The 25,893-nt window shown below is 44.3% G+C and overlaps 1 protein-coding gene across 1 annotated transcript in view; it reads left to right on the forward strand.

The window, feature by feature from the left end:
- The window catches only part of PRMT8 (protein arginine methyltransferase 8), an 889,949-nt gene extending 865,895 nt beyond the window's left edge, over positions 1-24,054 (forward strand). The window contains exon 10 of the mRNA XM_069628294.1: positions 23,752-24,054. Within this exon, the coding sequence (XP_069484395.1) occupies positions 23,752-23,835 (84 nt within the window). The 3' untranslated portion in view covers positions 23,836-24,054. The remainder of the gene's footprint in view (positions 1-23,751) is intronic.
- Positions 24,055-25,893: the final 1,839 nt, after the last annotated feature.

Consider the following 25,893-nt stretch of genomic DNA (forward strand, 5'->3'; position numbering starts at 1 on the left):
CAGGCATAAACCAGGTAACAAGGTACATAGGAAAGGAGGAGCCTTAGACGTATTTGTTGAACAGTAGGGTTCTCAATCGTTTTCTAAAGGTACGGTATGAGGGTTCATCTTGGATGTCGGGTTGGTAGGGTGTTCCAAAGAATTGCTGCTGTGACCAGAAAACTGGCTCCTCCAGCTCTATTTCTTGTGAAACGCGATGTAGCTAAAACCAGTGCAGCAGAGGAGCGTAGGCAATGTGTTTTTGATTTCTTGGAAACGCGCTGCCTGAGCAAGGTAGGTGCTGCAATGTTAATGCACTGGTGGCTAATCAATGCAGGGTTTGATAGGAAGCCAGTGGGCAGCTCATCTTGCTTGCAAGATGTGATCAGTTCTCTTCATGCCCAGGCCGCCCGAAGGGCATTGTTCTTGAATAGTTGAAGTTTCGATATGTTTTTGGAGGAGGATCCCAAAAGGATTGTGTTGAAATAATCCAATTCGAATAGATTGTGTCCTCCCACGTATTCCTCATCTTTAGATATGTGGTCTCCCCAGCTTTGCTGCTTCGGAAAAAAAAATTTCACCAGAGGGTGCTGTGTTTGAGGCCGTAGAGTCGTAGTCCCTCGTGGGCTGCCGTCGAACGTCGGCGTCATCCGCTGTATAAAGGGCTTGAGCAGTGCCTGTTACCTTAGTTCCGTTTTTCCAAGCATCTGCTTCGTGTCACGAACAGCGCATCAGGTTTTTTCCCCGACGATGTCCTCGTCATCTACTCCCACCACACCCAAGACAGGTTTCAAAAAATGTCAGAAGTGTGGTAGGAAAATGTCAATAACTGACCCCCATCGGAATTGCCTCTGGTGTCTCAGCACGGACCATCGGGTTGACGAGTGCGGTTCCTGTCAGGCCATGTCCAATACGGCTCTTAGGGAACATAGAGGTAAGCTGGCGGTGGGGGAGGAAACTTACAAGTCTTCTAAAAGACAAAATAATTCAGATGAATCTAGTCGAAAATCTCGACATGGGTCAAAGAGGTCGAGATCGAAGAGACACTCGAGGAAATCCTCCTCGTCTTCGACTATGAAGTCAAAAAAGCGACGTCACAGGTCTTCTTCCACCTCTTCCTCATCTGAGAGGAAAGTGACTTATCCATCCAAGCATGATTCCCCAGAAAAATGGGAGGCCTTTAGGGCTTCGATGCTTAAAATATTCGAGAAGGTGGCCCAAACCCCCTCGAAGATGCCACGTGGAGATCATGCCTCTACCCACTCTAGAAGTGACAGAGGGAGATCAAAGACTAAAAACACGAGAGCCAAAAAAGAGTCCAGAGTGTCATCAAGGAAAATTTCCCCAAGGCCTCGTACTAAGACAAAACCTCTGGTGCATAAATCGTTGGTAGTGGAATCGACATCAGCGTTGAAGTCGAAGTGAAAACTCGACTCGACACAGTCGACGACTACTGCATCGAAACTGCCAACGAAAATGGCATTGACACCTTCGACTGTATCAAAGCCTTCTTCGACAGTATCGAAGCCTCCTTCGAAAACGACAAAGTGTCTTCTTTATCGATGCCTTCAATGCTTTTATGGAGGCATTCTTTAATCCCGATAACCGAGTCGACGTCATTGCCCATGCCTAAGTCGATACCACCCTCTTTACCTGAAAAATCTTTCCATCCTCAACCTAGAGAGGAATTTTTCAGATGCATGTCATCCATTTTTGAAGAACACTCCTCTGAAGAGGATATCACTTCAGCTGGAGTTAGGTTTGGAACAAGAGAGGTCTCTGAAGAACTAGTGGACCCGAATTCCAAGATAACAGATCTTTATGACTGTCTACAAAATGCCAGTGGCCTAGTATTAGGCAGAATTATATGCAGTACCCTTTGGGAACAACACACACAATTAAGTCTACAAGTGACAGTACAAATTCACCTTTGGTATAAGCCTTTAGTACACAGTAAAGTGGTGGCGATGGCTGAGCAGCCAGACTTATCTCAAGAGCAATTGAGCAGTATCAAATAGTTACGCAAAGGACAGCAATTACTATGATTCAAACAAACACTGACTCAAGGTTTCTGAGTGAAAGAATATACATTTATTTACACATCAGTTATAAAACATTTCACAAAAGTAAAGCAGTTGAAAAAATCACGTTACCAATACACCCACCACACCACTCCCAATAGATTCTGGACAAGTTTAAACTCAAAATTAAATATGAGCAAAATGGCAATCCAGAAATTTAACAAGGGAGGGGAAAAACAAAGTTAGACTAAAATTGAGCAGCACCAACAGGTAAGTAAGCAGGGCAATCTAGAAAGAGGAACTACAGTGATAGAATCAAATCAAAAAGGCTTAGGGCCAAAGTCAATAGGACAAAAGTATTTGGGTCAATATCACACAGTTCAGGGTAGTTTGCGGTTAAGTCGTTGCCAAGAGTTCCGGACGAAGTTGGTCGGCAGTTAGTTAGTTTAAAGAGAAGAGAAGGACAAGCCCTTGGATTGGCGAAAGGTTTCACACACCTTCACCTCGGCTGAACGAAACGAACAACCGATTTGCACAGTACCTTTAAATGGAGAAGCAGCTGTAGCTGAGGCGGACATTGCTGGTAGTTCCTGCAGGCTCACGCTTCCTGAAGCAACTGTCGGACTGACACGAAGTAGGAAGACTGGAGGGTCCTGCACTACCCAGGGAAGAAACCAGCAGTAGAGCAAAGCAACAAATAAAAAGGTGCGCTCCTTAAAACCCAAGCAGTGTCCGACCTTCCTGACTATCCGGCCCACTGTAGCTCTGCACAGTGAATTCGACCAGAGGAGGGAGTCCTGGCTTGTAGTTTGGGCGAACTGGTTGGTCCCACCAGCTCAGGGGAAGAAGATTCCTGGAGGATCCTCTCTGTCGTTGGAGTCTGAAGATTCAGACCTGCAGCAGGGCTTCACCGGGCAGTTCAGTCATTGTAGGGGTCCTCTTCCGTCAGCTCTTCGTCGGCTCTTTCGGTCCAGTGGCGACTCTGCCTTTCCAATCCCAAAGACTTGCTTTTTATGCAGTTTTGCCCCATTCACACAGCCTGGCTGGCAATCACGCAGCAGGGTGGCTGTCCTGGCGGGGACAGTCACCCAACCAAACAGGAGTACGACTTGGGTTACCAAGGGAACCCATGGTAGGGGTCCTAAAACCCCTCACTCACATCCTGCCTACCCAGACTTTCAGGCACCTTAAGGAGGGCTTCTGGTTTGGCGCGCAGAGAAAAACATGAGAAAGACATTTTCAAAAAGGAATCGCGTCTAACCCAGCCGGAACCATATAAAAACATATATGGTCTAGCCGGTTTAAGTTTGAAGCTGCCAAGACAGCCTAAAACAATACCAGGGTTATTTAAGATAACCGCGATATGAAAAATAGGGTAGTTACCACTGCCACCAGCCAGGTCTTGATGAAAAGGGAGCAAAACAGTGCTCCAAGAGAAACAGACAAAAAGGGATAAGTATTAACCCTTTCCAATACTCCATGTAAAATGGGGTGTACTGGGTCTGTGGTTTAAAGAGACTAAATAAAGTTAATGGCAATTTAACCTGTTCTGGGAGACAGTAGTCAGTCCCAGAAAATGGAGTCTGAATTGAGAAGCCTAAAAGACAACCCTGTGTCACTGCACCGAAGGTGCTGTGTAACACACAGTAAAAAGATGATGCATATGGAGTAGTTGAGTAAGAGTAGGAAAAAAGACTCACACTTATACCAGGTGAAAAAAATAAATACTATTAATCCAGCAAAGCTGCTGAGGGACTCAGTACGTAAGGGAAATTAGCCATTCTGGATAATTCTCCCTAAAACCTAGACACTTCAACTGAAGTGAAATTTGAGATCATGCTCTACAGATCATGCTGATCCTAGTAATAGAAATCTCATGGGAAGCGTCATTGATTTTATGGGTTGGAAGGCAGCTTCCCCAAATTTCAACCAGGATGACATTACGGACATCCTGAGTGAAGGTCCTCTAAAAGATCCTGTTCTTCCATTCATAAAGCACTTCAGAAGAGGGTGATGGTAAATTGCAATACTCCTGATTCTATTTCAGCAGTAAACAAGACATTTTACCAAAATACAGGCCATCTTTATCAGATCCAGAATATCGATCTACACATCCCTCCCCTGAATGTCTAGTGGTTCAAGCTGCAACCTCCACTAGGCAATCAGCTTACCTCTCAATACCACCAGACATGGATGATAAAAAAAGTTGATGCTTGGGCCCACAAAGTTTTTTCTTCGGGCAGCCTGGCCCTTAAATTGACTAATGTAACTTGTACTTTAACAAGATTTACATATACCCTGTGGGACTGCATGAAATCAGTGGCTGAACAAATCCCTTAATATGCCCTTTGACGGCTTGAGGTTGTTTGGCAGCAAAGCGAACGAGAGCTTGGAGAAGCTGCAGACCTCAATAGCGTCAAAATCCCTTAGCGCTGCTATAAGACACCTTCAACAACACTCTTACACAGGCTCATCTTCCTGGAAGAGTCACCCCTTTTGTTTCTTCTCCTCTTTTGGAAAAGGGAGGGGGTAGGCCAGTCAAAGAGGCCAACAGTAATTAGTCCAGTGTCACAATCAGTACCTATAACACTAGGTCCATTCACTGAGTCATGGCCATTTCTCTTGACTACAAATTGTGGCGAAAATTTGTTGGGACTAAATTTACTGAAGAAATTGAATGTGGTTATTTATTGTTCTCCTCATGGAGTGTATTTGATGATATCACCATAAAAGACTCCCGTATCACAATTTTTATCCAAACCGTTACCATATGAATTGAGTAAAGCACCAGCTTGTATATGGGTGGTGAACGACAATGATGTTGGTTGCCTAAAGGTAGAGCCAGTGAACATTGTTTTGAAAGAAGGAATTACATTACCACGTATTCCGCAATACAAGATTTCGGCTGAAGGGGAGAAAGCTTTGAAATGCATTGTGTCAGACTTGATTTACAGTAACGTGATTGAATGCATTTCTGGTAGCACTTGCAATAGCACGATTCTTCCGGTTTACAAGAAGCAATAGCACGATTCTTGCGGTTTACAAGAAAGGAGGCAATGACATACCGTATAGTTTCATAATTGATTTGTGCGGAGTGAAGGAAGTTGTTGATCCTCAATTCCCATTAGTTCCGGATGTGACTACAATTTTGACTATGATTCCAGCATCCGCTTCATATTTTACTGTTGTAGATTTGAAGAATGCATTTCTCAGTATTCAAGTACATCCAGATAGCAGATATTTGTTTGCTTTTACTCTAGGAGGTTGCTCATTTACATTCACGCAGATTCCACAAGGGTACACTGAAAGCCCGAGTATTTACAGTACAGCATTGAAAGAACAACTAGACATGTTGCAACTTCCAGTAGGTTGCGTTCTGCTACAATATATAGACGATTTACTGTTAGCGGCAGACACAGAAGAACTATGTAAGGAAAGTACAGTTGCATTATTGACACATTTAGCAACTCAGGGACACAAAGCTTCATTGAAAAAGTTTGGAAAGGAGGGGTTAAGATTGACAGTGGAAAGGATTGAAAGCATCTCTATTATGATTGTTCCAAATACGCAGAAAGAGGTCAGGGCTTTAATTGACATGGCTTCGAATTGTATGCAGTGGATAGCTAATTTCTCGATGATTGTGAAACCCATAGTGGCTTTGACAAGAAAAGATGTTACCTTACTTTTGCCACGGAACATGGAATGTCAAGAAGCATTTGATCTGCTCAATGTTGCGTTATGTTCAGCTCCAGTTTTAGGCACACCAAATTATGACAAAAGTTTTAAGTAATCTGTGCATGAAAACGATGGTTGTGCTTTGGCTGTTTTGACTCAGGAACAAGGAGGGAGAAATGGACCATGCGGCTACTTCTCTTCCACTTTGGACACTGTTGCATGTGCTTTGCCACGCTGTTTGTGAGCTGTTGCTGCAGCTGCCGCGTCAGTGAAACAAACCGAGGGTATGGTTTTAGGTCACGCTTTAACCGTAATGGTGCCCCACTCAGTGGACGTTCTGTTAAATAGAACGCAGACGCAACACTTTACATCAGCCAGGTTAACAAGGTACAAAATTGTCCTTTTTGCACCGCACATCCAAATTAGGAGGTTTTGCGCTTCAAATCCGGCCGAATTAATGCCTCTTCCCAATGAAAGCAGGCATGAGAAGGAATCCTCCATGATTGTTTAATGGTTACTGAGCAAGAAACAAAAGGAAGAATTGATCTTACTGATACCCCACAGAAAGAGCCAGATGGAGAACTGTTTTGTGGCGGTTCTTGTTTTATATTACCTAATCGCACATCAACTGCCGCATATGCCATCACTACACTGAAAAATGTAGTAGAAAGCAAAAGAATCCCATACAACTCAGCACAAGCCGCAACGATAATAGCATTAACCAGAGCATGTGAAATTTGTGCAAACCTGAAAGTAAACATATATATTGACAGTCAGTATGCATTTGGGGTGGTACACAATTCTGGTCGACTTTGGGCTGAGAGGGGTTTCCTGACATCACATGTTACAAAAATTCAACATGCCACTTTGATAGATTGTTGTCAGCACTTGCACTTCCCAAACAATTAGCAATAGTGAAATGTGAAGCACATAAAAAAATAACATGTGATGTTAGAAAGGGCAACGCATTTGCAGACCGAATTGTGAAACAAACTGCCACTGATTTACACACCAAAATGTATGTTGAAAAGATGAGAGAAGTACCCTGTATGGTAAAAAAAGGGATTGCCACAGTTAAGGAAATACAAACAGAAGCTACTGTAGATGAAATAAAATCATGGTCTGAGGGTCCAGCAGAATTAGACTATGAAGGTTGTTGGGTGGACAAAGGAAATAAACAATTGATGTTGCCAAATGCCTATGCAATGGCAATGGTCACTATGGCCCACAGTACAACCCACATATGTGCCAAGAAAATGATTCAATATCTAGACTCTGTATGGCAGAACCACATATTAGAAAAACTGCTGAAAGATTGGTTCAAAATTGCATGACTTGTTTACAACATAACATTGGAAAGGGAACAGCGACACCAGTTGGAAGTTTTGGCCCCCCCTCAATGCCATTTGAAGTAGTTCATTTTGATTTCATAGAAATGGAGAGGTGCAAAAACTATAAATATGTCATCGTGGTGGTCTGCGCATTTAGCAAATAGGTAGAGGCCTATCCCCTAAAAGATTGCACAGCTATGTCCACAGCTTAAATCATGCTAAAAGAGTATTTTTCCCAGTTCGGCTTGCCCCATGTCATATGGTCAGACAACGGCCTACACTTTATTGCAGCCGTGATACTACAAATTTGTGCAGGCCTCCAAATTGATAAGCGATTCCATTCGGCCAGACACCGGATGAGTGTCGGTCCGGTGGAATGCCAAAACGGTATCCTGAAAAATAAGATCAGCAAACTTTGCGAAGGAAGTGATTTGAATTGGCCCGACGCACTGCCACTAGCTTTGTTGTGCATGCGGACCTCTGTACAACCCAGAACTGGACTCTCCCCCTATGAAATTATTATGGGGAGACCAGCAAATGTGTGGAACGCTCCACAACCGAAGCGCTTGAAGGACATAGAATATCCGTTGCTTATGAATTACTGTAAAATGTTAACTCAAATCCTATGTTTAATTCAACAACAGTTGCAGGAGGCTCTGCCGGTCAGATATACAGACCCAGGACATTGTCTGCAGCCTGGTGACTGGGTACTCACCAGAAATTTTGAGAGAAAATCTTCGCTTGCGCCGCGGTGGAAGGGGCCCTATCAGGTGCTCCTAGCTACGCAGACTGCAGTCCGAGTGGATGGCCCCAAGTCCTGAATCCACGCAACACACACAAAAAGAATTCCATTTCCTTTGAAAGAGCAGCTTGATCCTGACGTCAAAAGAAATACAGCTGCACTTGATCACAAATATATCATCGCCAGTTCTTTGCCAGAAGTGCTTCCTAAGCCCGAGAAAGGGCCTGGGGAGATTGCAACGAAGATCGAGAGGCCAAAGGACCTTGCCCGGCAGATGCCACATCATCACTTATTGCATCGCAAGCAGGCACTGCTCCTGCATCTGGAAATGAGAGTGCATTGTTCATCGATCATACCGTACCTGGAGCCATAAGGTACAATCTACGTTCACGAAATCAGAAGTGATCAGCGGTTTTGTTTCGCCTTTGTTCCCAACATGGATGAAGCAGGAACGGAGGCCTAGGGAAAAGGAGCTATATGAGCTGTATCAAGTTGCATCAAATTGGAAGCTCTGACACGCGGTTTTACCCGTGCTATCATTGAAAAGTGAAGGACCTTTGCAACCTTGCGTGTACAAGTGGGGGCATATGGTACCGACACAATTGATGCTTGCTCCTGCCTTTTGTGGAGCTCTGTACAGATTTTCATCAGCTTGCTGCCATGTATTAAGCGAGGTAGCCTAAGTTGTCCTGAACGCTTTGCCGCTACTTGAACGCTTTGCTGTTAAACGTGTGTGTTGCTGTAGAGAACTTTTTCCGCGACGAACATTGCTGAGATAAACATTGCAGACAATGGCTACACTTATTCCTGCTCCTCCTGCACCAATGCCTTTGACATTATAGACAAAGAGACTAAACATGTCCCTAGAAAAATTTGCTTCGTAAGAAATATGCGAATAATCATGATACTGTTTTGCATTTTAATTATATTGATCCCAATATTTTGGTATCTGGAAACTATGCATCCTCTAACCTTTCTCTTACCTACTATCAATGCTTCAACCACAAGCAGCCCAGTACATGTGCTCTCCTACACTCTCCCCTCATAAGAAGTGAAACACAGGAAAGGATATGATAAGAACACATTGCTTTTGATTATGAATATGACTCATGCTATATTGAATAGGTCTAACTGTTGGGTCTGCTCCCATTTACCCCAGCATGGTGGAAAAGGAATGAGTTGGTATGTATAGCCTTTACCGCTTAGTACTGCATGTTATGCATCATTAAGTGCATTATTCTACGGAAAGTGGAATAAGAGTGATACCGGTCAGTTGGATGAAACAAACATAGATGTGTTTGAAGAAGTGGTGATGAGACCAGTGGGTTGTTCCATATTTAGAAGGGCCACTATAATAAAACCGATGGCAACGAGACCAGTAGACAGGCTCTTTGAGCCTTACAAATCCTCTCTAATCACTTTTAACATGGCACCTTTAGCGGATAAGGATGTTGCACCTCCCTCCTATACTATTAATTACAGTCCACGTACTGTCCCGATTTGCTTATGGAAAAAGGGTTCCTATTCATTGGGAACGTTTACGGGATGCATGAATACTGCAGTACTTGAAAAAGAAGAGGAACCAATACATCTAGGGGATCCTGTTTATTTTGTATGCGGGGAACAGGCCTATCCATGGTTACCTAGAAACTGGGGAGGGACTTGTTTTAGGAATACATTTTCCTGGTGTATTTCTTTCCAAACCTTTAGACATATCCAAACTGTCCAGGTCTAGGCCACGGCGCGATGATACCGCAGGACTGGTCGCAGGCGATATAGCCAAGTCATTTATACCACTTTGGGGGCAAGCAATACATTCATGGAATATAATGAGACTGTCCATGGTGTTAGAAAAAAACGATAAATGGAACTACAGATATACTCTGTAGTATGACACTAGAAGAGAAAGCAGTAAGATTAATGACACTTCAGAATAGGATGGCTCTTGATATAATTTTGGCTGATCGTGGGGGGTATGCAAAATCGTGGGGTCACCATGCAGTATATTTGAAAGTGACTCCTCCCCCACGATTTTTGAAGCAATCAAGAAATTGCACGTCCTGAGTTCTGATCTTCGTATCCCGACTGGTGGTTGGAATCTAGATATAAGCACATGGCTTTGGGAATTACTGCGATGATGGGGATGAAAACTAATTGCAATTCTAATCGCGGTTTTTGGAAGCCTCATGTTCTGCTGCTGTTGCATACAATGCCTACCAATCCTTTGCTCCGAAATTACAAATGAATGTTTACACGCAATAAAACCGAAACCTCCCCATATATTAAATGAAGGTGCAAATAACGAAAATGAAACAATTAAGGAATTCATGGCAATTGATATTGAAGATGACGATAATAGTAGTATGCATAGTTCAGAATTAGATGCATGGTCAGATGAAGATGAGATGTATGGATGATGCTCTTGGCTTATGGCCAAAAAAGAAATTTGTTAGTCCAAAAACGACCCTAAATCATGTATAGTATGTATATTATGTTATCCAGAAACCAATCGCACCATGTGACAAACATTGCAAACACAGAATCGTCAGTGTAACCAAAGGGCGTCCATTTTGTGTAATATCTGCCATTTGCTTTTTTCTTTTTCTGTAAAATGCTTTGCAAAATGTATTCTACGTTGAAGTTCATACACGGTACAAGGCCACGATTTTCATGTTGGAAGATTAATGTACACAGGAATGTCAGACACTACAGGAATACATTGTTTTCCTCCCTCATGAAGTCCTTGGAGGCGAACAGAAACTGCTTCTAATCAGCGGCCCAAGTGCTGGCCTGCACTGCAGGCTCTGTAAGCAATAGGCAGTTAAAGCATGAATTATATCCTTTTACGGTACTCCTCCGCGGAGATTGGTATTTTCTGTATTAGAACTACTAGAACTGTCTGACACTTGGTTCATGAATAGAAACAGATAGTGTACTGAGGAATGTTTCTCTCCTACGAACATGATATTCTTGCTGAACTAAGAGCTTTATGTTCTCACTAAGAAAGAAGCTGTCTCTGCTACTGTTGTTAGAATAAGTATATTGAGACTGAATAGAGTCTTGTCAGAACGTGTCATAATTGTCATGATTGTCAATCACTGAACCCTAGCCTAAAAGATACATTATGGGTGGTTTGAATTGCCTTTAAAGTTTTTGCACGTTATGTATAAATACAGTTGCTTGATCGTTGCTCACTCTCTTGCGTCTCACGAGGTCTGGGTACACACGTTGTGAGACGTTAGACCCCAGTCGGCTGACTGAGCTTATAATGAAATAAACCAGATTTCTTGACAAATCGAACCTCGTGTCTGTCGTGTCACTAGTGTATGGTTAGTGTGCCTTAGTTTCCATATGCAGGGTCTTTATGGCCTAGCATCTCAAGCATAGAAAGTACCTGAGGTTTGCAATTGGTGGTTCTCATTATACGTTTCGGGTTCTACCATTTGGGCTGACCTCCGCCCCGAGGGTTTTCACCAAACTGATGGCGGTGGTGGCAGCAGCGAGTATCAGAAGAAGGGGGATTCACGTCTCCCCTTAACTGGACGATTGGCTAATCAGGGGGAGCTCATCCAAACGAGCCCAGGAACATCTGGTCTTGACCTTCCACTTCTTACACAGTCTGGACTTCTCCCTCAATTACAAGAAGTCACAAATGATTCCAAGCCAAAAACTCCAATTCATCGGAACAATCTGGGACACTTCCTCAGGGAAAGTCTTGCCTCCCGAGGAGAGAACTCACCACATTCTGCAGATGGTAATTAAGTTTCAAAATGTCCAACATCTACCGGCTTTCGACTTTCTACGGTTGTTAGGCCTCATGGCATCCTGCATTTTTCTGGTGCCAGAGGCCAGATTGAGGATGAGATCCCTTCAATGGGCCCCCAGGACTCAATGGTTCCAGTTTTCAGGGGAGATGTCAGATCTTCTACAATTCCCGGCCACAATGGCTCAATATCTCCTATGGTGGGCTTGCAAGGAGAATATCCTCAAGGGGGAACCTTTTTGGCAACCATGCTCAGAGATAACGGTAGTGACGGATGCCTCACTCACAGGGTGGGGAGCCCACATCAACGATCTAACAATCAACGGTCGTTGGTTTCCATCAGAGTCCAAACTACACATCAACCTTTTGGAGCTGAGGGCAATAAGACTAGAACTGAAGGCCTTTCTGCCCTCTGTACGGGGAAAGAATGTCCTGATAATGACGGACAGCACAGCGGCCATGTACTACCTCAACAAAAGAGGAGGCGTAGGATCACTTCCACTGTGCAGAGAGATAATGCAGCTCTGGTTCTGGGCAATGCAAGAAGGAATCTCTCTATCGGCAGTTCACCTAGCCGGAGAGCTGAAAACGGCGGCAGAGGCTCTGATCAGGCAGAGCACAGTATCCCACGAATGGGAACTAGCACAGGAAATCCCTCAAGAGATCTTCGCCCTTTGGGGAACCCATCAAGTGGATCTGTTCACGACCGGCGCCAACCGGAAGTGCGACTGTACTGCTCAAGGGAATTTCCCCCAAGAGGAGCTCTAGGGGACACGTTCGTAGTGGACTGGGTATTTCCACTCCTTTACATGTTTCCTCCAGTCCCCGCGATTCCTCATGTAATCATGAGGTTGAGAAAGTTTAGGAAAACCATGATCCTAATTGCCCTGAATTGGACATGTCCATCTGTCCTCCAATACGTATTGGAGGGCAGAAAGAGAGGATATTCCATTCCACAAAAAGAGGATCTTCTCTCGCAAGAGGAAAGTCGGGTTCTCCATCCAGAGGTCAAGACACTCAGCCCTCATGCATGGTTTCTGAGAGGCTAAGATATAAGGATTGGGACCTACTGGATGACGTAATGGAGGTTTTGCTTTCGGCCAGAAGGCCAGCAATAAAATCGCTGTATTGGTGTCATTGGAACAAGATCAGTAACTGGTGCAGGGATAAGAATGTGGATCCATTTCTCTGTAATACTCCAACAGTACTTTCTTTTCTCTTACACTTAGCCATTTTGGGGCTCCAACTTGGTACTATAAAAGGTTACTTGGCAGTGCTATCTATCTTTAAGCACTCGTCGGAAGATCGGAAGAGGTGTTCTATTTTAAAATGCTTTTAGTCATTCAATTCTTGAAAGGGCTGACAAATGTATAACCTCCGACACCTTTTCAGGTGCCCATCTGGGATTTAATACTAGTCTAAAAATGTATCATGTGTGCTCCTTTCGAACCTTTACATTCTTGTCCATTAAGACTGCTCACTGTTAGTGGCTATAACATCAGCCCGCAGGGTATGTGAGTTGCAGGCACTGTCTTGTAAGCCTCCTCACACCATTTTCCATAGGGACAAGGTTATTCTAAAAGTCAAACCATCTTTCTTGCCTAAAATAGTGTCTGATTTTCATCTGTCACAAAAACATGTCTTACCTTCCTTTTATCCTCCACCTCACACTAGTAAGGAAGAGGAAAGGTTGCATAGACTGGACCCAAAAAGGGCTCTCAGTTTCTATATTTCCAGATTGGCAAATCTCCAACAATGTGACCAACTATTCGTTGGGTATACTGGGCACGCAAATTGGGCCTTGCAGTATCTAAACAAACTCTATCCAGATGGATAATTCTAGCAATTTCTGGATGCTACAAACAAGCTGGGAAAGAGCCTCAAGATTGAGTAAGGGCTCATTCTACCAGATGCATGGCAACTTCCACGGCTCTTCAGAGGGGCATCCCAATGCAGCATATTTGTGCTGCGGCCACCTGGTCGTCAATGCACACCTTTATAAACCATTACTGCTTGGACTCTACTTCATATCAAGGAGGACTATTCACGAAGGCTGTCCTTCATTCAGTCCATAATTAAAATTTCTAGTACTCCCACCTCCCAAATTACCACTGCTATGGGAGTCTATCCTAAGATGAGGAATACGTGGGAGGACACAATCCATTCGAAGAACAAGTTACTTATCAACTGTAACATTATTTCGATTGGATGTTCCTCCTACGTATTCCTCATCAACCCTCCCAACCTACCCCTCTGTACAGTTTACGCCAGTTCCACTCTAACTTCCTTAAGAGCCTGAGGACTTAAAACCTAATCAACTGATGCGACCATGAACACGTAAAAACAGAACTGAGGTAACGGATGCTGCTTGAGCCCTTTATACAGCAGATGACGTCGACAGCGGATGACATTGACGCTCGACGGCGGCCCTCGAAGGACTTCGACTCTGCGGTCTTGAACACAGTGCCCCCTGGTGAAAAAACAAATCCGAAGCAGCAGAGCTGGGATACAAATGTCATAAAATGAGGAATACGGGGGAGGAACATCCAATCGAAAGAACGTTACAGTTGGTAAGTAACTTGTTCTTCTGGGTGCTGAACCTTCTTGTATCATATTCCACTAATCTTAACGTATTTTTAAACAGTTCCAAACACACTTTTTCTTGAGACTTTAGAATTGGCCCCTCTGATATGGTGGGATTTGTCTCCCTTGATTTCACATTCACTGCAGGATTCACTTCCTTTCTTTCACGTAAAAGATTGTAGATCAAAGTCTTTCGATTGTAGGGGATTTTGCTTGACCTCACGTGTGAACCCTTTTACCTAACTTGGCATCTTCCTATGGCCTTCTGGTATCTGTAGTTTTGTTTATGTGAGGATATCGGCCAGAGTCTCCTGAGTTTATCAACAATGTAGTGCCGGTCTCCCTCTTAGCTGGTCTCCCCTTAACACATTTTACAGTTCTTTTAAAGTTTGTTGCACATGGTTCAAACTTGCCATTCTGCAATTAGCATTCAACACAGCCCAGTTCTTATCGGCTCTCCCCTCCACTCACCAGCTGTGATGAACCGCTTAGCTTTTTGGCTTCTCTGGAGTCAAGGCCGGTACCACGGGCATGGGAGCTTCCGTCGGTCTTGTGCTTATTGTCTGCAGTCTTAGTCTCTTTTCCACGAAGGTTCTGCAAGTGTGGGATGAAAAGGGCAAGATCACTTCTCTCCTTTCCACCCTCTCGCTTACTGCGCCTTTCTCCTTCTCTTGAACTGCTGTGCTGGATTAGCCATCCCGTCGTGCTGTCTGCTGTACTCGTCTTGCTCGTACTGTGCTCTCTGACTCCACCTTTTATCCCTGTGAGGAAGGGAAAGGGCCACCAGTTGTGTTTGATTCAGATCAATTGCCTGACTTTGCCTGACCCTTGTATTGGGAAATGTCAGGTAAATGGCTCTAGTGTTAGTCGGTTGTCCTTTGTGTTGTGTGAAAGTGTTTGTGTTGGAAAAGGAGGGGGCAGTGGTTTGGAATGTGCTACATGAGAGGATGGGGAAAAGGTGTTAAAGGAAGGGGGATACCGCGTCTCGCCGATCGACCCCCCCACCCATCCAGGTGATCCTCCCTCACTGGTCCACCCCAGGAACTGGATCCAATAGCGATGGCCGTGTCCTAACCACCTGTATGACAGATGCCCAGGGACTAGCTAGGGAGACACCTTCAGGTTACTCACAGTATGTAACCAACACCTTTATGCCTTTGGGTTTAGTGCACTTAACAAATGCAAAATAAATAAAATACTTTTTCTTGCACCCTTTGTTGTTTTGTTTTAGTGTGAGGGTCAGGAAATGACATTTTGGGCACAAGGACGGCTTTTCAGTTACTGACTTCCTGACATAGACTGATCCTTAGTTTTGGTTTTTAGTTAGGGAAATTCCTCTTAGAATAGGGCCAGTTAGGCAGTTTCCCAACCCATTTTTGTTTGAATAAATGTCTGCTTAAGAATATGAATACCTTGTGTCTTACTCTCATTTCTGACCTTTCACACCATCCTACCATCTTCTGATCTCCTTCTCGAGCTTCCTCCTGATATCCTATTCCCACCTTCTCCCAATGCCTTCCGCTACTACCGGCTGGTGTCTTCCTCCGACCACTGTTGGATATTCCATTCTGCCACCTCATGATGTATTCCTCCTACCACTGTTGGATTTTCCATTCTGCCACCTCATGATGTCTTCCTCCTACCACTGTTGGATTTTCCATCCTGCCGCCTCATGATGTCTTCCTCCTACCACATCCTTACATTTCCCTGACCACCTCCTGATTTCTTCCTCTTACCACTTCTGATGTTTCTTCTTCCCCTCTTGCCTTCAGCCCCCTCGGCTCCTGCCTGTTTCTCTCCAAACTCCTTACAGAGTTTGCTTCCAACAAGAGCCTCATTCTCGTGGTGCTCGCCCCCCCCCCCACTTCCATGGATGTCCTTTTTATCTGAAAGCAAATCCTTCCCTTGGACCAGAGTAGGTGTTAGTGCCTGCTGTTGGGGTATGTTTTCAGACCCAAAGCCACAGGGTTACCTGATGTTATTCTTCTATTGGGATCATGAGCAGCAAGCTAGAAACTGGACGTAGTGCGCACTGGGACCCAATTTTTCAGTTTGGTGGTATTTCATGGGTGGTGTTTCATTGGTGATATGGTGTAGAAATGCTGCATAAACTTACCAGATCACCTGAACACTTTAATATGGGGAATCAGCTCTTTATGATTTGCTCCAATTCACAGTGTTTGGGTGAATCTTGCTTATTACCATTGGCTGTATTAAAAAGGACTCCTTAGCTTTGCACCTGTCTATATGCCACCACAAGTAACAAGAACACATAATAAATAGACCAAAGCTGATCTAATTCTTTTCCGGTACTCTATAAGCAATTAGAGTTTATGAGTAATAAAAAAACAACATGTGCAATTTAATGAGTTTAACATGACCCAAGTAATTCAAGAATGAAAACGCACATTTCGAACTCTTGTTTCCCTTTAGCAATGATGACATATTCTATTATTCAGGCTAAAAAATAACTACAAGCACATTCTATAGTAATGCTTTCCCTGTGATAAAAGCTTTTCCCACAATGAACTTCAATCAACTTTTAGCGATAGTTGGCGCAAACTCAGCTATCTTTGGCCTTGAAACCTAGCATTTGTCTTGGCAGTTTAAAGCCTTCAGTTATGTTTCCAATCTCCTTCTTGGAAAGTAAGGAAACACACATGAAAATAGCTATTTACGTTTGTAATTGTAAAAATGTGCCGCCTGCAACTGCCCACGATATACAATTACACTATGTGCAATCATACAACACTAATTTCTTACCTAAGGAATGCTTCAAATATTCACACCAGCAAAGTCAGCGAAGCATCTGTTCAGTGTGCTCTTGGTCCGAGCTCGGCTGTCTCCCCCTCAGCACACCCTCCTCAGCAGCAAGCTTCTCTTCTCTCACCCTGGCTCACACACGGAAGGCAGAAAGCCCAGCAAACAATCACAGTCAGCACAGACAGCCAGATCCTCTGAGAGACCTTTTTTTTCTCTCTCAGCTCCTCTATTTTTAAGGGCTTTCTCCTCCACCTGCCCCTTATTGTAAATTCCTCTATGAAACGTGTAAGAATTGCCTGCCCCTGACTCTGATGTCACATGTCAATCAGACACCACCTTCTCTGACCAAGCCTCTAGAATCATCCAGAGAACACATGTCTAGCCTGTCACCTTTGGACAGAGATTCAAAGCAGCAAACGGATGCCAATAAGTTACATTGGCGTCCTGCGCTGGAAGTTTTAAACAATAAGCTTGCTTTGAGCAACATGAACTCTCACATTCCATGCCCTTCAAATTGTCACGTCTTCACCGAAAACAGCTTTAATTCTGCACGTTTATTTCTTGCCTTTTCCAAGTGCATTGCACAGCCATTGCTTGACATCTCATGAATTGGGGAAATTTGACCCAATGATCTGCACCAATGATTTGCACCAATGATATATGGACTGAGCTGTTAAATACTAGCAAGGGTTTAGTAGGTTAGGGGTTGTTAATTGTTAGTCTTATGCTTCATTGCAACTTAGTTCATGCTATACCATGGTGTTGTGTACTATGCTACGGTATGGCTACCATGAAGAGCTAGGTTCACATTTTTCTTTTTGTTTTGTAAACGGAGCTGACTCCCACCAGATTCACACCAGAGTCTCACAGCTCTTGAAATGCAGAGCCTCTATTTCCCTAAACTGCCCGTGTGTATTAATATAGTCCTTCTGTGTGGTTTGTTGGATGAAATTATTTGTTTTCATGTGTAATCCAGGCAGCAGCAGAACCACAGTTGTAAGAAGCCAGTCCACCCTATTGGATTTCTTGTATGTTTGAGTCTGCACATGCACCCAGGGTTTAGAAAAACACAGTGAAGACATATCTGCAGATGAACCCATGTTAGTAAGCCTTTTTAGTAATTTAGAGGTGTTATGATACGTTTTTGGTGAGGTGAGGGCCTCTGGGTTGTTGAGATTGGGGTTGGGAAGTGGGTGCCCTACCCCCTGTGCAATTGCAGTTCCTTAGCAAGGCCCTTAGAAGGTCAGGAGTATTTATGCCTAGCACCTCCTCAGTGTCCCGATATTTCTTCCACGCTGCCAATTGGATCTCATAATTTGCCTGAATGTACTGTCTCAGAAGCACTGAACAAGGAACTGCTGCTACGTATGACTTTTTTTGAAGAAGTTTAAAATGGGTATTATGAACACGTTGTCGATTTTGGACAACTTCGTATGATCGCTCAAGAAGGACATTGTGTCACTTAGTGCCCTGAATAGACACTGTCCGAATTGCTTCCTAATTGGGAAGGTGGAAGGCCCAGGAGCCATAAGTGCACAAAATGGGCAGGTTATCAATCCTGGAAGGGAGGGGGGGAAGTCTGTGGAGAGTGTCAAGACTCAAGATTGAGTTGTTCCAGTGGTCATGCATGCTCCCTCCTACTCATATTCCCGACAATGCTTGCTCCCCCCATTGCCAGACCATCCTCATTTGTCATCCCAGCGTTTGAAACTCCCGGTTACTTCCCTTGTGAAGAAGAAGTTATTAAAGGCAGTTGCATTGGGAACATGGGAAAAGGTGGGCTGTGAGGGTGGGACTGCGTATTTCCTGGGGCTCTATAATTACTGATGTAACTTCACGGGTTAAGTATATGTCACTACTGTCATGGAATGTGTCCAGAGCCAAAACAAGGCTGGCCTGTTTGGAGATGCAGTCCACACTTAGAGAAGGGGACGCTGTCCTGTTACAAGAGACCCGGTAGACCTGGTCCCAAGATGAGATCAATGTGGACGGTTTTGTTTCATACTTGGTGCAGGCTGAGAAAAATAGCTGGGGGTGGAACTATGGTGCTATATGTATTTTGGTTAAATCACAACTGGAGAGTGAGCAGGTGGTATTGAAGGCCCCAGTCTCTTTCATATAAATTGTCAAGATTCATAGACCCGGTCTGGATGATCTATTAGTTGTTAATTTCCATAATGCCATGAACAAACAGTATGGAAATAATTGTTTGGGTGTTCTAGGCTCAGCTCTGGAGGAGTTCATCCCCCGGTTGACTTTGGACAGTGTGTGCTTGGTGCTGGGGAGCGATTTCAATGCAAAACTGGTGGGTGAGCCTTGTAATCTGTTATATGATGATACGCAAGATGTGCTGGCGGGGATTCCTTGACTGATCATGATCGATTCCAGGCTCTGTGCTTAGGGGCTGCGCCTATGGCACTATCTATATGACTGGGTGCTGCATGCAGCAAATGGCCAATTTAGTACAGACATCCCAGATAAGGTAACTTTCTCATCCTAAATCGGAAGCTCTACGATTGATTATTTTAATGTCCCAGTTAGGTTTGGGATCACCTAGTGGGATTTGGCGTGGTAAATAACCTTTATAGTGACCATTTCCCCATTAAGCTGGATATTCACTTGGCACCAAGGGCTGTTTTGCCTGGCCAGCAGTATCCCCTGGAGGTGACCCTGAATGCCTCCCAACATAGACACACATGGAGACATGATATGAAGGAGGGTTTACTGAGAAAGGCATCCCAATTTACGTGGTCGCTGTTTAGCAGCGTTACGAGAGCTGCAGAATGACATACTGCACTTGCAGGGATGTATATCTATCGCATTCAGACTGTCTCTGTGCTTTTGCGAAGTTAACATAATCCAAGGGCCCACATACTTATTTCCAAGTGGGCTTTGCAAAACAAACCACATCAGCCTGGAAGAAGACCTGCTGGTCGAAACATGTGTCGACTACATTCACTTCTGTTCATTGATTATAAATGGACATCATAGTTGCGCAGTGTGGTTGTGTTTCTTTGTGTAACGTTTCACTTTCTGGACACCTCAGGCAAGGGTCCTCTTATACACAACCACCAACAGCAGTTACATACCTGGATACCACTGGATTCATATTCTTGCACAAAGTGGTTTTTGCCTTGACAAGCGCACAGGGTCCCAGTCTTCCTCCCCCTTAGTCTTGTTTTTTGGCATTCCAATAAAGCCCGCATGAACTGGAGTACTTGCTGTTGGGGACCTTGGATTTTGTAACTATTTCTAAAGAGTATGGATCACTATTGACCAAACTCTCCTTTGTGTTTTCCAGTGCCCCTTGTAAGCAAAAGGGGTGAGGGGGGGCTGGTTTGATTCTGACTGTACCAAAGCCAAGTCAAATCTTCTTTTCACTCCGAGCTGCCCAGGGGCTTCTAAAAATGCTATCATCAGTGCCAGGTCCCATTATAAGAACGTCCTGGCAATCCGGAAAAGGGCTATCGAGGAGGAAGCTTGGGATGCCTGGGTTGGTGCCTCTAGGGTTAATGATAAACATTTCTAGGAGACTGCCCAGCGAGGTCCTTTATATAAGTTTAACCTGGACATCCCGGTTAGTAATGTGCCTGACAAAGCTTGGTTGGAGCATTTCTCCACCTTATATAGTGTCTGTCACTGTCAGGGGGCCGAACTCTGTGGGTCTACCACTGTGGGCAGTCCATGGTGTTTGGTTACTGAGGGCGATGAGACAAGAATTGTTTTCTCGATGGATGAGATCAAGAAAGATATAGGTTGCCAATGCTGTAATCGAGCTCCGGGTCCAGATAATGTCCCAGGCAGACTTGTTCATCATGCCACAGATTTTTGGGCCCCGTATTGGACCAGGGTTTTAATGCTATCTGTGCAAGGGGGGAGAGGGAGCAAAACCTCCCTCATGGTCTAGCGCTATCATCCAGCTGATCTACAGAAAGGGGCTCTGGGCATCTCCCAACTCATACAGACCCATCTCTCTATTGGACTCTCTTTTTAACATCCTGGGTCATGCCATCTTGGTCCACCTTGAGGAATGGGTTATGAGTAGTGGGGTCCTTTCCCCGGTTCAGTTGGGATTTCGGCCAGGGCTGGGCACGGCAAAGCAGGTCCTCAACCTCTATCAGGTAATTGCACAAACACTCTATTTGAGGGAGGAGACCATTTATTTGGCATGCATGGATCTGAGCACTGCTTTTGACAAGGTGATTTATGTCAAGCTGTGGGATGTTCCCAGGTCCATGAATTGTCCTCTGGCTTTGGTGAGTCTTTTGGCTAGAGTGCATGACTCCACGCAGGCGAGCGTCAGTAGTGGTGTCAATGGGTACTGTACAGGGTTTTTTGCAGTAGAACTTGGAGTGCGCCAGGACTGTGTCCTGGCACCTCTCCTTTTCTGCTTGTACATGAATGGCCTAAACAAACATCTGCCGGTCATTGTATACGTGGATGATTCTGTGTTGATGGCATGTACTGAGAGCTTTGCAGTCCCTTATTTCTGACTATGCTGGTTTTATGGGTGGGTTAGATTTAGAGGTTAATGCAGCAAAGTTGGCAGTGATGGCTTGCTGGAAGGGAAGGCGCATGGTCAAATTTAGGGCCATACATTGTAAGAACAGTGTGATCCCTAGGGTCGACTATTTCGACTACTTGCGGGGCAGATTTTCCACCAGCTTGTGTGCTACCGCCCACATAACAAAACACGCTGTGCAGTTTAAGCAGGCTTTGGGTGGGGTTACCAGGGCTATGACTATGTTCAGAGCCAGACCGATTGACTTATTGCTCAAAGTGCATAAAGGCAAGGGGGCCTGGGCTGCCAGATTTGGAATGGAGCTGTGGGGTTACTCTTCTCGGTAGGATAGCTCAGGGGCAACATGCTCGCCTTTGAAGCAAGACAACACCGAGCAACACAGGTTCGATCCCCGGTCCGCGCTTAGAAACCTCTGGGTATTAAGCGTGTTATAAATAACCCATCATATCTCAATGTCACTGCTGTCCAAACACTGGAGAATCATTTCTTCCAGACACTGCTGGGTTTGCCGACATCGGGCCCCAATGTTGGTGTATAACTGGAACTGGACTGTAGGCCAATTGTGGATGTGGTGTCTTTGCAGCCTGTCTTGCATTTGCTTATGCTCTGGGGCAATGAGAGAGCTGTTCTCACTCATGAATTATATCTCTGATTACCAGTGATCCGGGTGGTAAGTTTCCATGGCTGTCCCATGTTATCAAGCAATTGAGGTCAACATTACACACTTTTGTTTCCGCCCCGAAATGTGCTCTCGTGGTGAGATAAAACTGTGGACAGCCCGCTTTTATGAGCATGTGAGTGGCTAATAGAGAAAGTATGGAGCTGCTGAAACCTAAGAAGGGTGGGTTAACGACCATTTCGTCCCCTGGCATCCAGAAATACTTGCTGTGGGCAGAATTTCCTGCAATCTGTGTACTTATAACCAGGGCAGGGTTTGATTGTGTTCCAATATGAGCAGCGGTGGCGGCCTGGTCTGGGGGGAGGTGGGGGGGGGGCCGGATGTTAATCGGTCTTGCCCTCTCTGTGATGCGCCATATGAGGACCTTGCACATTTGGTATTTTTCTGTCCCACATATGCGAAAGTAAGAGGCTCGGTTTTACGCCCCTTATTGCACTAACTGGGTTTTGTGCAATATCGGCCTTCTCTAATATATTTATTATGGGCAGTCTCACCCCGTGTGGGTTGGCCCTTGCTCACATATTTAAAATCAGCACTTTATTTCAGCACTTTATTTGAGAAATCGTATGCTTCGAAGTGTGACATGAAATGAGACTCTGTATGACTATTAACTGGTGGGGATGTGAATTTTCAGGGTTTTTTCTGAGATTTGATATTATTTTATTGTTTGATATTTATAATGTATTTTGTATTGTTTTATGGAATGTTCTGCGCATTTCTGAAATAAACTTAATGATGATGATGATTTTTGCCTAGCATGTGACTATCCCCTTCCCAGTGACATTGGCTAAGTGAGATCTTTCCCATAACGACCATGGTTCATCATCAACAATCTCAGGGTGGTCCTCTCCCCCGCGCCCCTCCTCCGCAACCCCCCCACCCCCCCACAAGCCATTTGCTCATGCCACTAGGAGTATCATATCCAAAATAAGACAGGGAACTTCGTCAAAGCTACAACAAAATCGCTGCTGGTTAATTAGCAGAATTAGCAGTACTGCAGCAGCGACACAAGTCAACTTTGTCAGATATAGAATCTAGAAGACTACCTGATCTACAGAGGCTAAGCGGTTCAGTCTCAGAAGAAATGGAGGAGGCATTTGACAGGATAGAGAGACATTACGCAGCAAGCCATGGTCACAATAACATTTGACAAACCCGGGGAGCTCAGTGGGGAGAGGGCACGTGAGAAAAGAGATACCACTTCAATTAGGGCATTTGTGTGAAAACAAAGTTGAAAATAGCATTGGGTGCCTATCAAACTGCACCACGTTTCTCAATGCATGTTTGGGATTCGATCTTAAAAGACAGTTTTTTAAATCTTAAATATCCAGACCTGAATAAAACCATCGATGTAAACCCGGGTTATTTTCAGTTAACACTGCGGGGTTCATTTTGTGTATTCCGATTATGGGATATTTCTTAGTAACATTATTTTTAAACAAAGTAAATGGCATGCGATGCGTTGGGGAGCTTCATAGCATATTGACTGGCCTGGGCTTATTGTGGGATCTTCTGTGTGGACATTATAGCACAGAGTCAAACTAAGATACGATTGCTTGTCTGAAAGCCTAGGAGAAGATCGAATGCTACTGGAGCCAGGCTTGTCCACTGTGAATGATGCATGGCAGGAAGCGCGCGCTTGCCCTCCAGTGCACTGTATTTACAGACTCTGCTTTGTCTCCCTTTATTGCAGCGTGATCTGGATTTTACCGTAGAATTAGATTTCAAGGGCCAGCTGTGCGACGCGTCAATATCTCACGATTACAAGATGCGCTAGCTTGAGGGGCCTGCCCACAGCCACACCTGATGCACTTGAAGCCAGTGAGACAGCTGCAGGGCTGCACAGCAAACGCAGATGTCTGGCAATTACACGAGGCTGATCTTCTGCCGCGCTGGATGGAGACAAGAAGCCAGGGCATTGTATTGCAGTGAATGCATCTTGCATAGAATGTGCATTGCCAGAAGTGTGTGTGTGTAATAAAGAGCAATCGCAATTGTCATGTGTGGTCTGTTTCACTGCTCTAGAACAACATACAGAAAACATGCCACATTTCTTGCGAATTGTGCATGTGTTGTTGCCTTTGTGTATGAGGGGCCGGCCAAATAGATCAAAGGTCAGTTATGTCAAATTGTGATGTATGTTGTTTGATAGTGTTTATTGAAGAAAAAAAACAGTGGTGATTTCCATTCTCATAATTCATGTGGATTTTGTCAGGGCCATTAATTAATTTCCATAATTCACGACATGTATGTAATTCCTGTGAATTGTGGATTTCAAACAATGTAGAGGCTAAATTATAACTTTAAATGCTCAAAACTCAGCATGTTAATAGCTTCCAATCCACATGCCAATGCATAACTGCACACCGTGATCTGCCATTGCAGAAGGCAGCAGTGAACTCATTTCCCCTATTACCTATCACAAGCAACAACCTACCTTCCTGGAAAGGGTTAAGTAAACCATTACGTCCACGCATGCTTATTGTCAGTGCACACTGCAGAGAACAGCTGTTCAAACCCAGTGCACATGCAGAGCAAACGTAATTCAAAACCTTCAGATGCCTTTAAAAAAACATGTCTTTAGTAAAATCCCACACTCTGATTTGCATAAATGGAATGACGATTACATGTATTATCTATCCCTCAAAAGGGATCTGTTTTCATTGTCCTGCTTTCAATCCTCCTTTGCCTCCTGTTTCAAAGGTACCCCTTGTTCTTGTTCATACTGAAGCAAGCAAAGTCATGCACTAAAAGAAAGGCCCCCCTTGCAGAGACATGGGGTGCCTCAGGTGGGTCGTACCTAGACCCCGTCCTCTATGTGCGCCTCTTAACTATTATTGAATCCATCAATGATGAACATTTCATGCTCACGTGTGAATCAAGAAAAGTGAGCTAGTTATATCGTAAACATAGTCTATCTTTTTAATAAAGAACATTCAATAATTATGTATCCATCAACCCTTCCAAAAAACCATTAATAGACCACAAACAATGAGTGCATAGATTCATACAAAGAAATGGAATAAGCAAATATGGCAAAGTGCACACATTGTAAAATCAGAGAGCTGACATTTCCCATCTCTTCTTCCCCAATCTCGACATTTTTCATTCAAGGGATCACTCACTGGGAAAATGTGAGGATCGGGGGTTATTGATTGCAGCCTAGTAGAGAGAAGCAGTGTTCTTGCCACTAAGCTTTCCCTGGCATATCCAGCTCAGAATGGCCTATGAAGCAGTCCAGGCGGGGGACCTCTCTGGTTTTATTGAGATTTCGCTGTCATCTTAACTGATACATTATTGTGAATACTGAATATTTGGAACATTAGAGGAAGAAAGGGTTTAATGTGTGACCTGCATTATCTAAGTACCTTTCAAAAACACAGCAGCATGTGTTGCACCTCACGCACTCTCTGTATGTATATTAGTATAAATTCCATGAACTGTGTGCAGTGTACGTTTCACAATTAATTAAGGTACTCCAAGTAGTGAACAGTCTTGCTGTTCTGTGACTCATTGCTTTTCCCTGAATTATGGGGAAGCGCAAGGCCAATGACGACTTTGTGCGGGGAATCTGGGGGGTGGTGGTTGGAAGAAGCATAAGACACTTTAAACTCTGTAAGGGGACAGCCTGGGTGTTAAGAGTGGTGGAGATGGATAGGAGTCAGGGAAAGGGAATACAGCAGGAAACGGGGTGCAGTCTGGGACATTCCAACACATTTTTAAGAAAACAGTGTGGGTAATAGAAGAGAAAACTATCATGGCTGAAAAGTCCATCAGTGGTAGCACAAGTATGGCGATCATTCTTTGAGACCAGGAAGATATTCTTTTTTTAAAA

Source organism: Ambystoma mexicanum, chromosome 12 (assembly GCF_040938575.1).
Source record: "Ambystoma mexicanum isolate Mex_15411 chromosome 12, UKY_AmexF1_1, whole genome shotgun sequence".
Lineage (NCBI taxonomy): Eukaryota > Metazoa > Chordata > Amphibia > Caudata > Ambystomatidae > Ambystoma > Ambystoma mexicanum.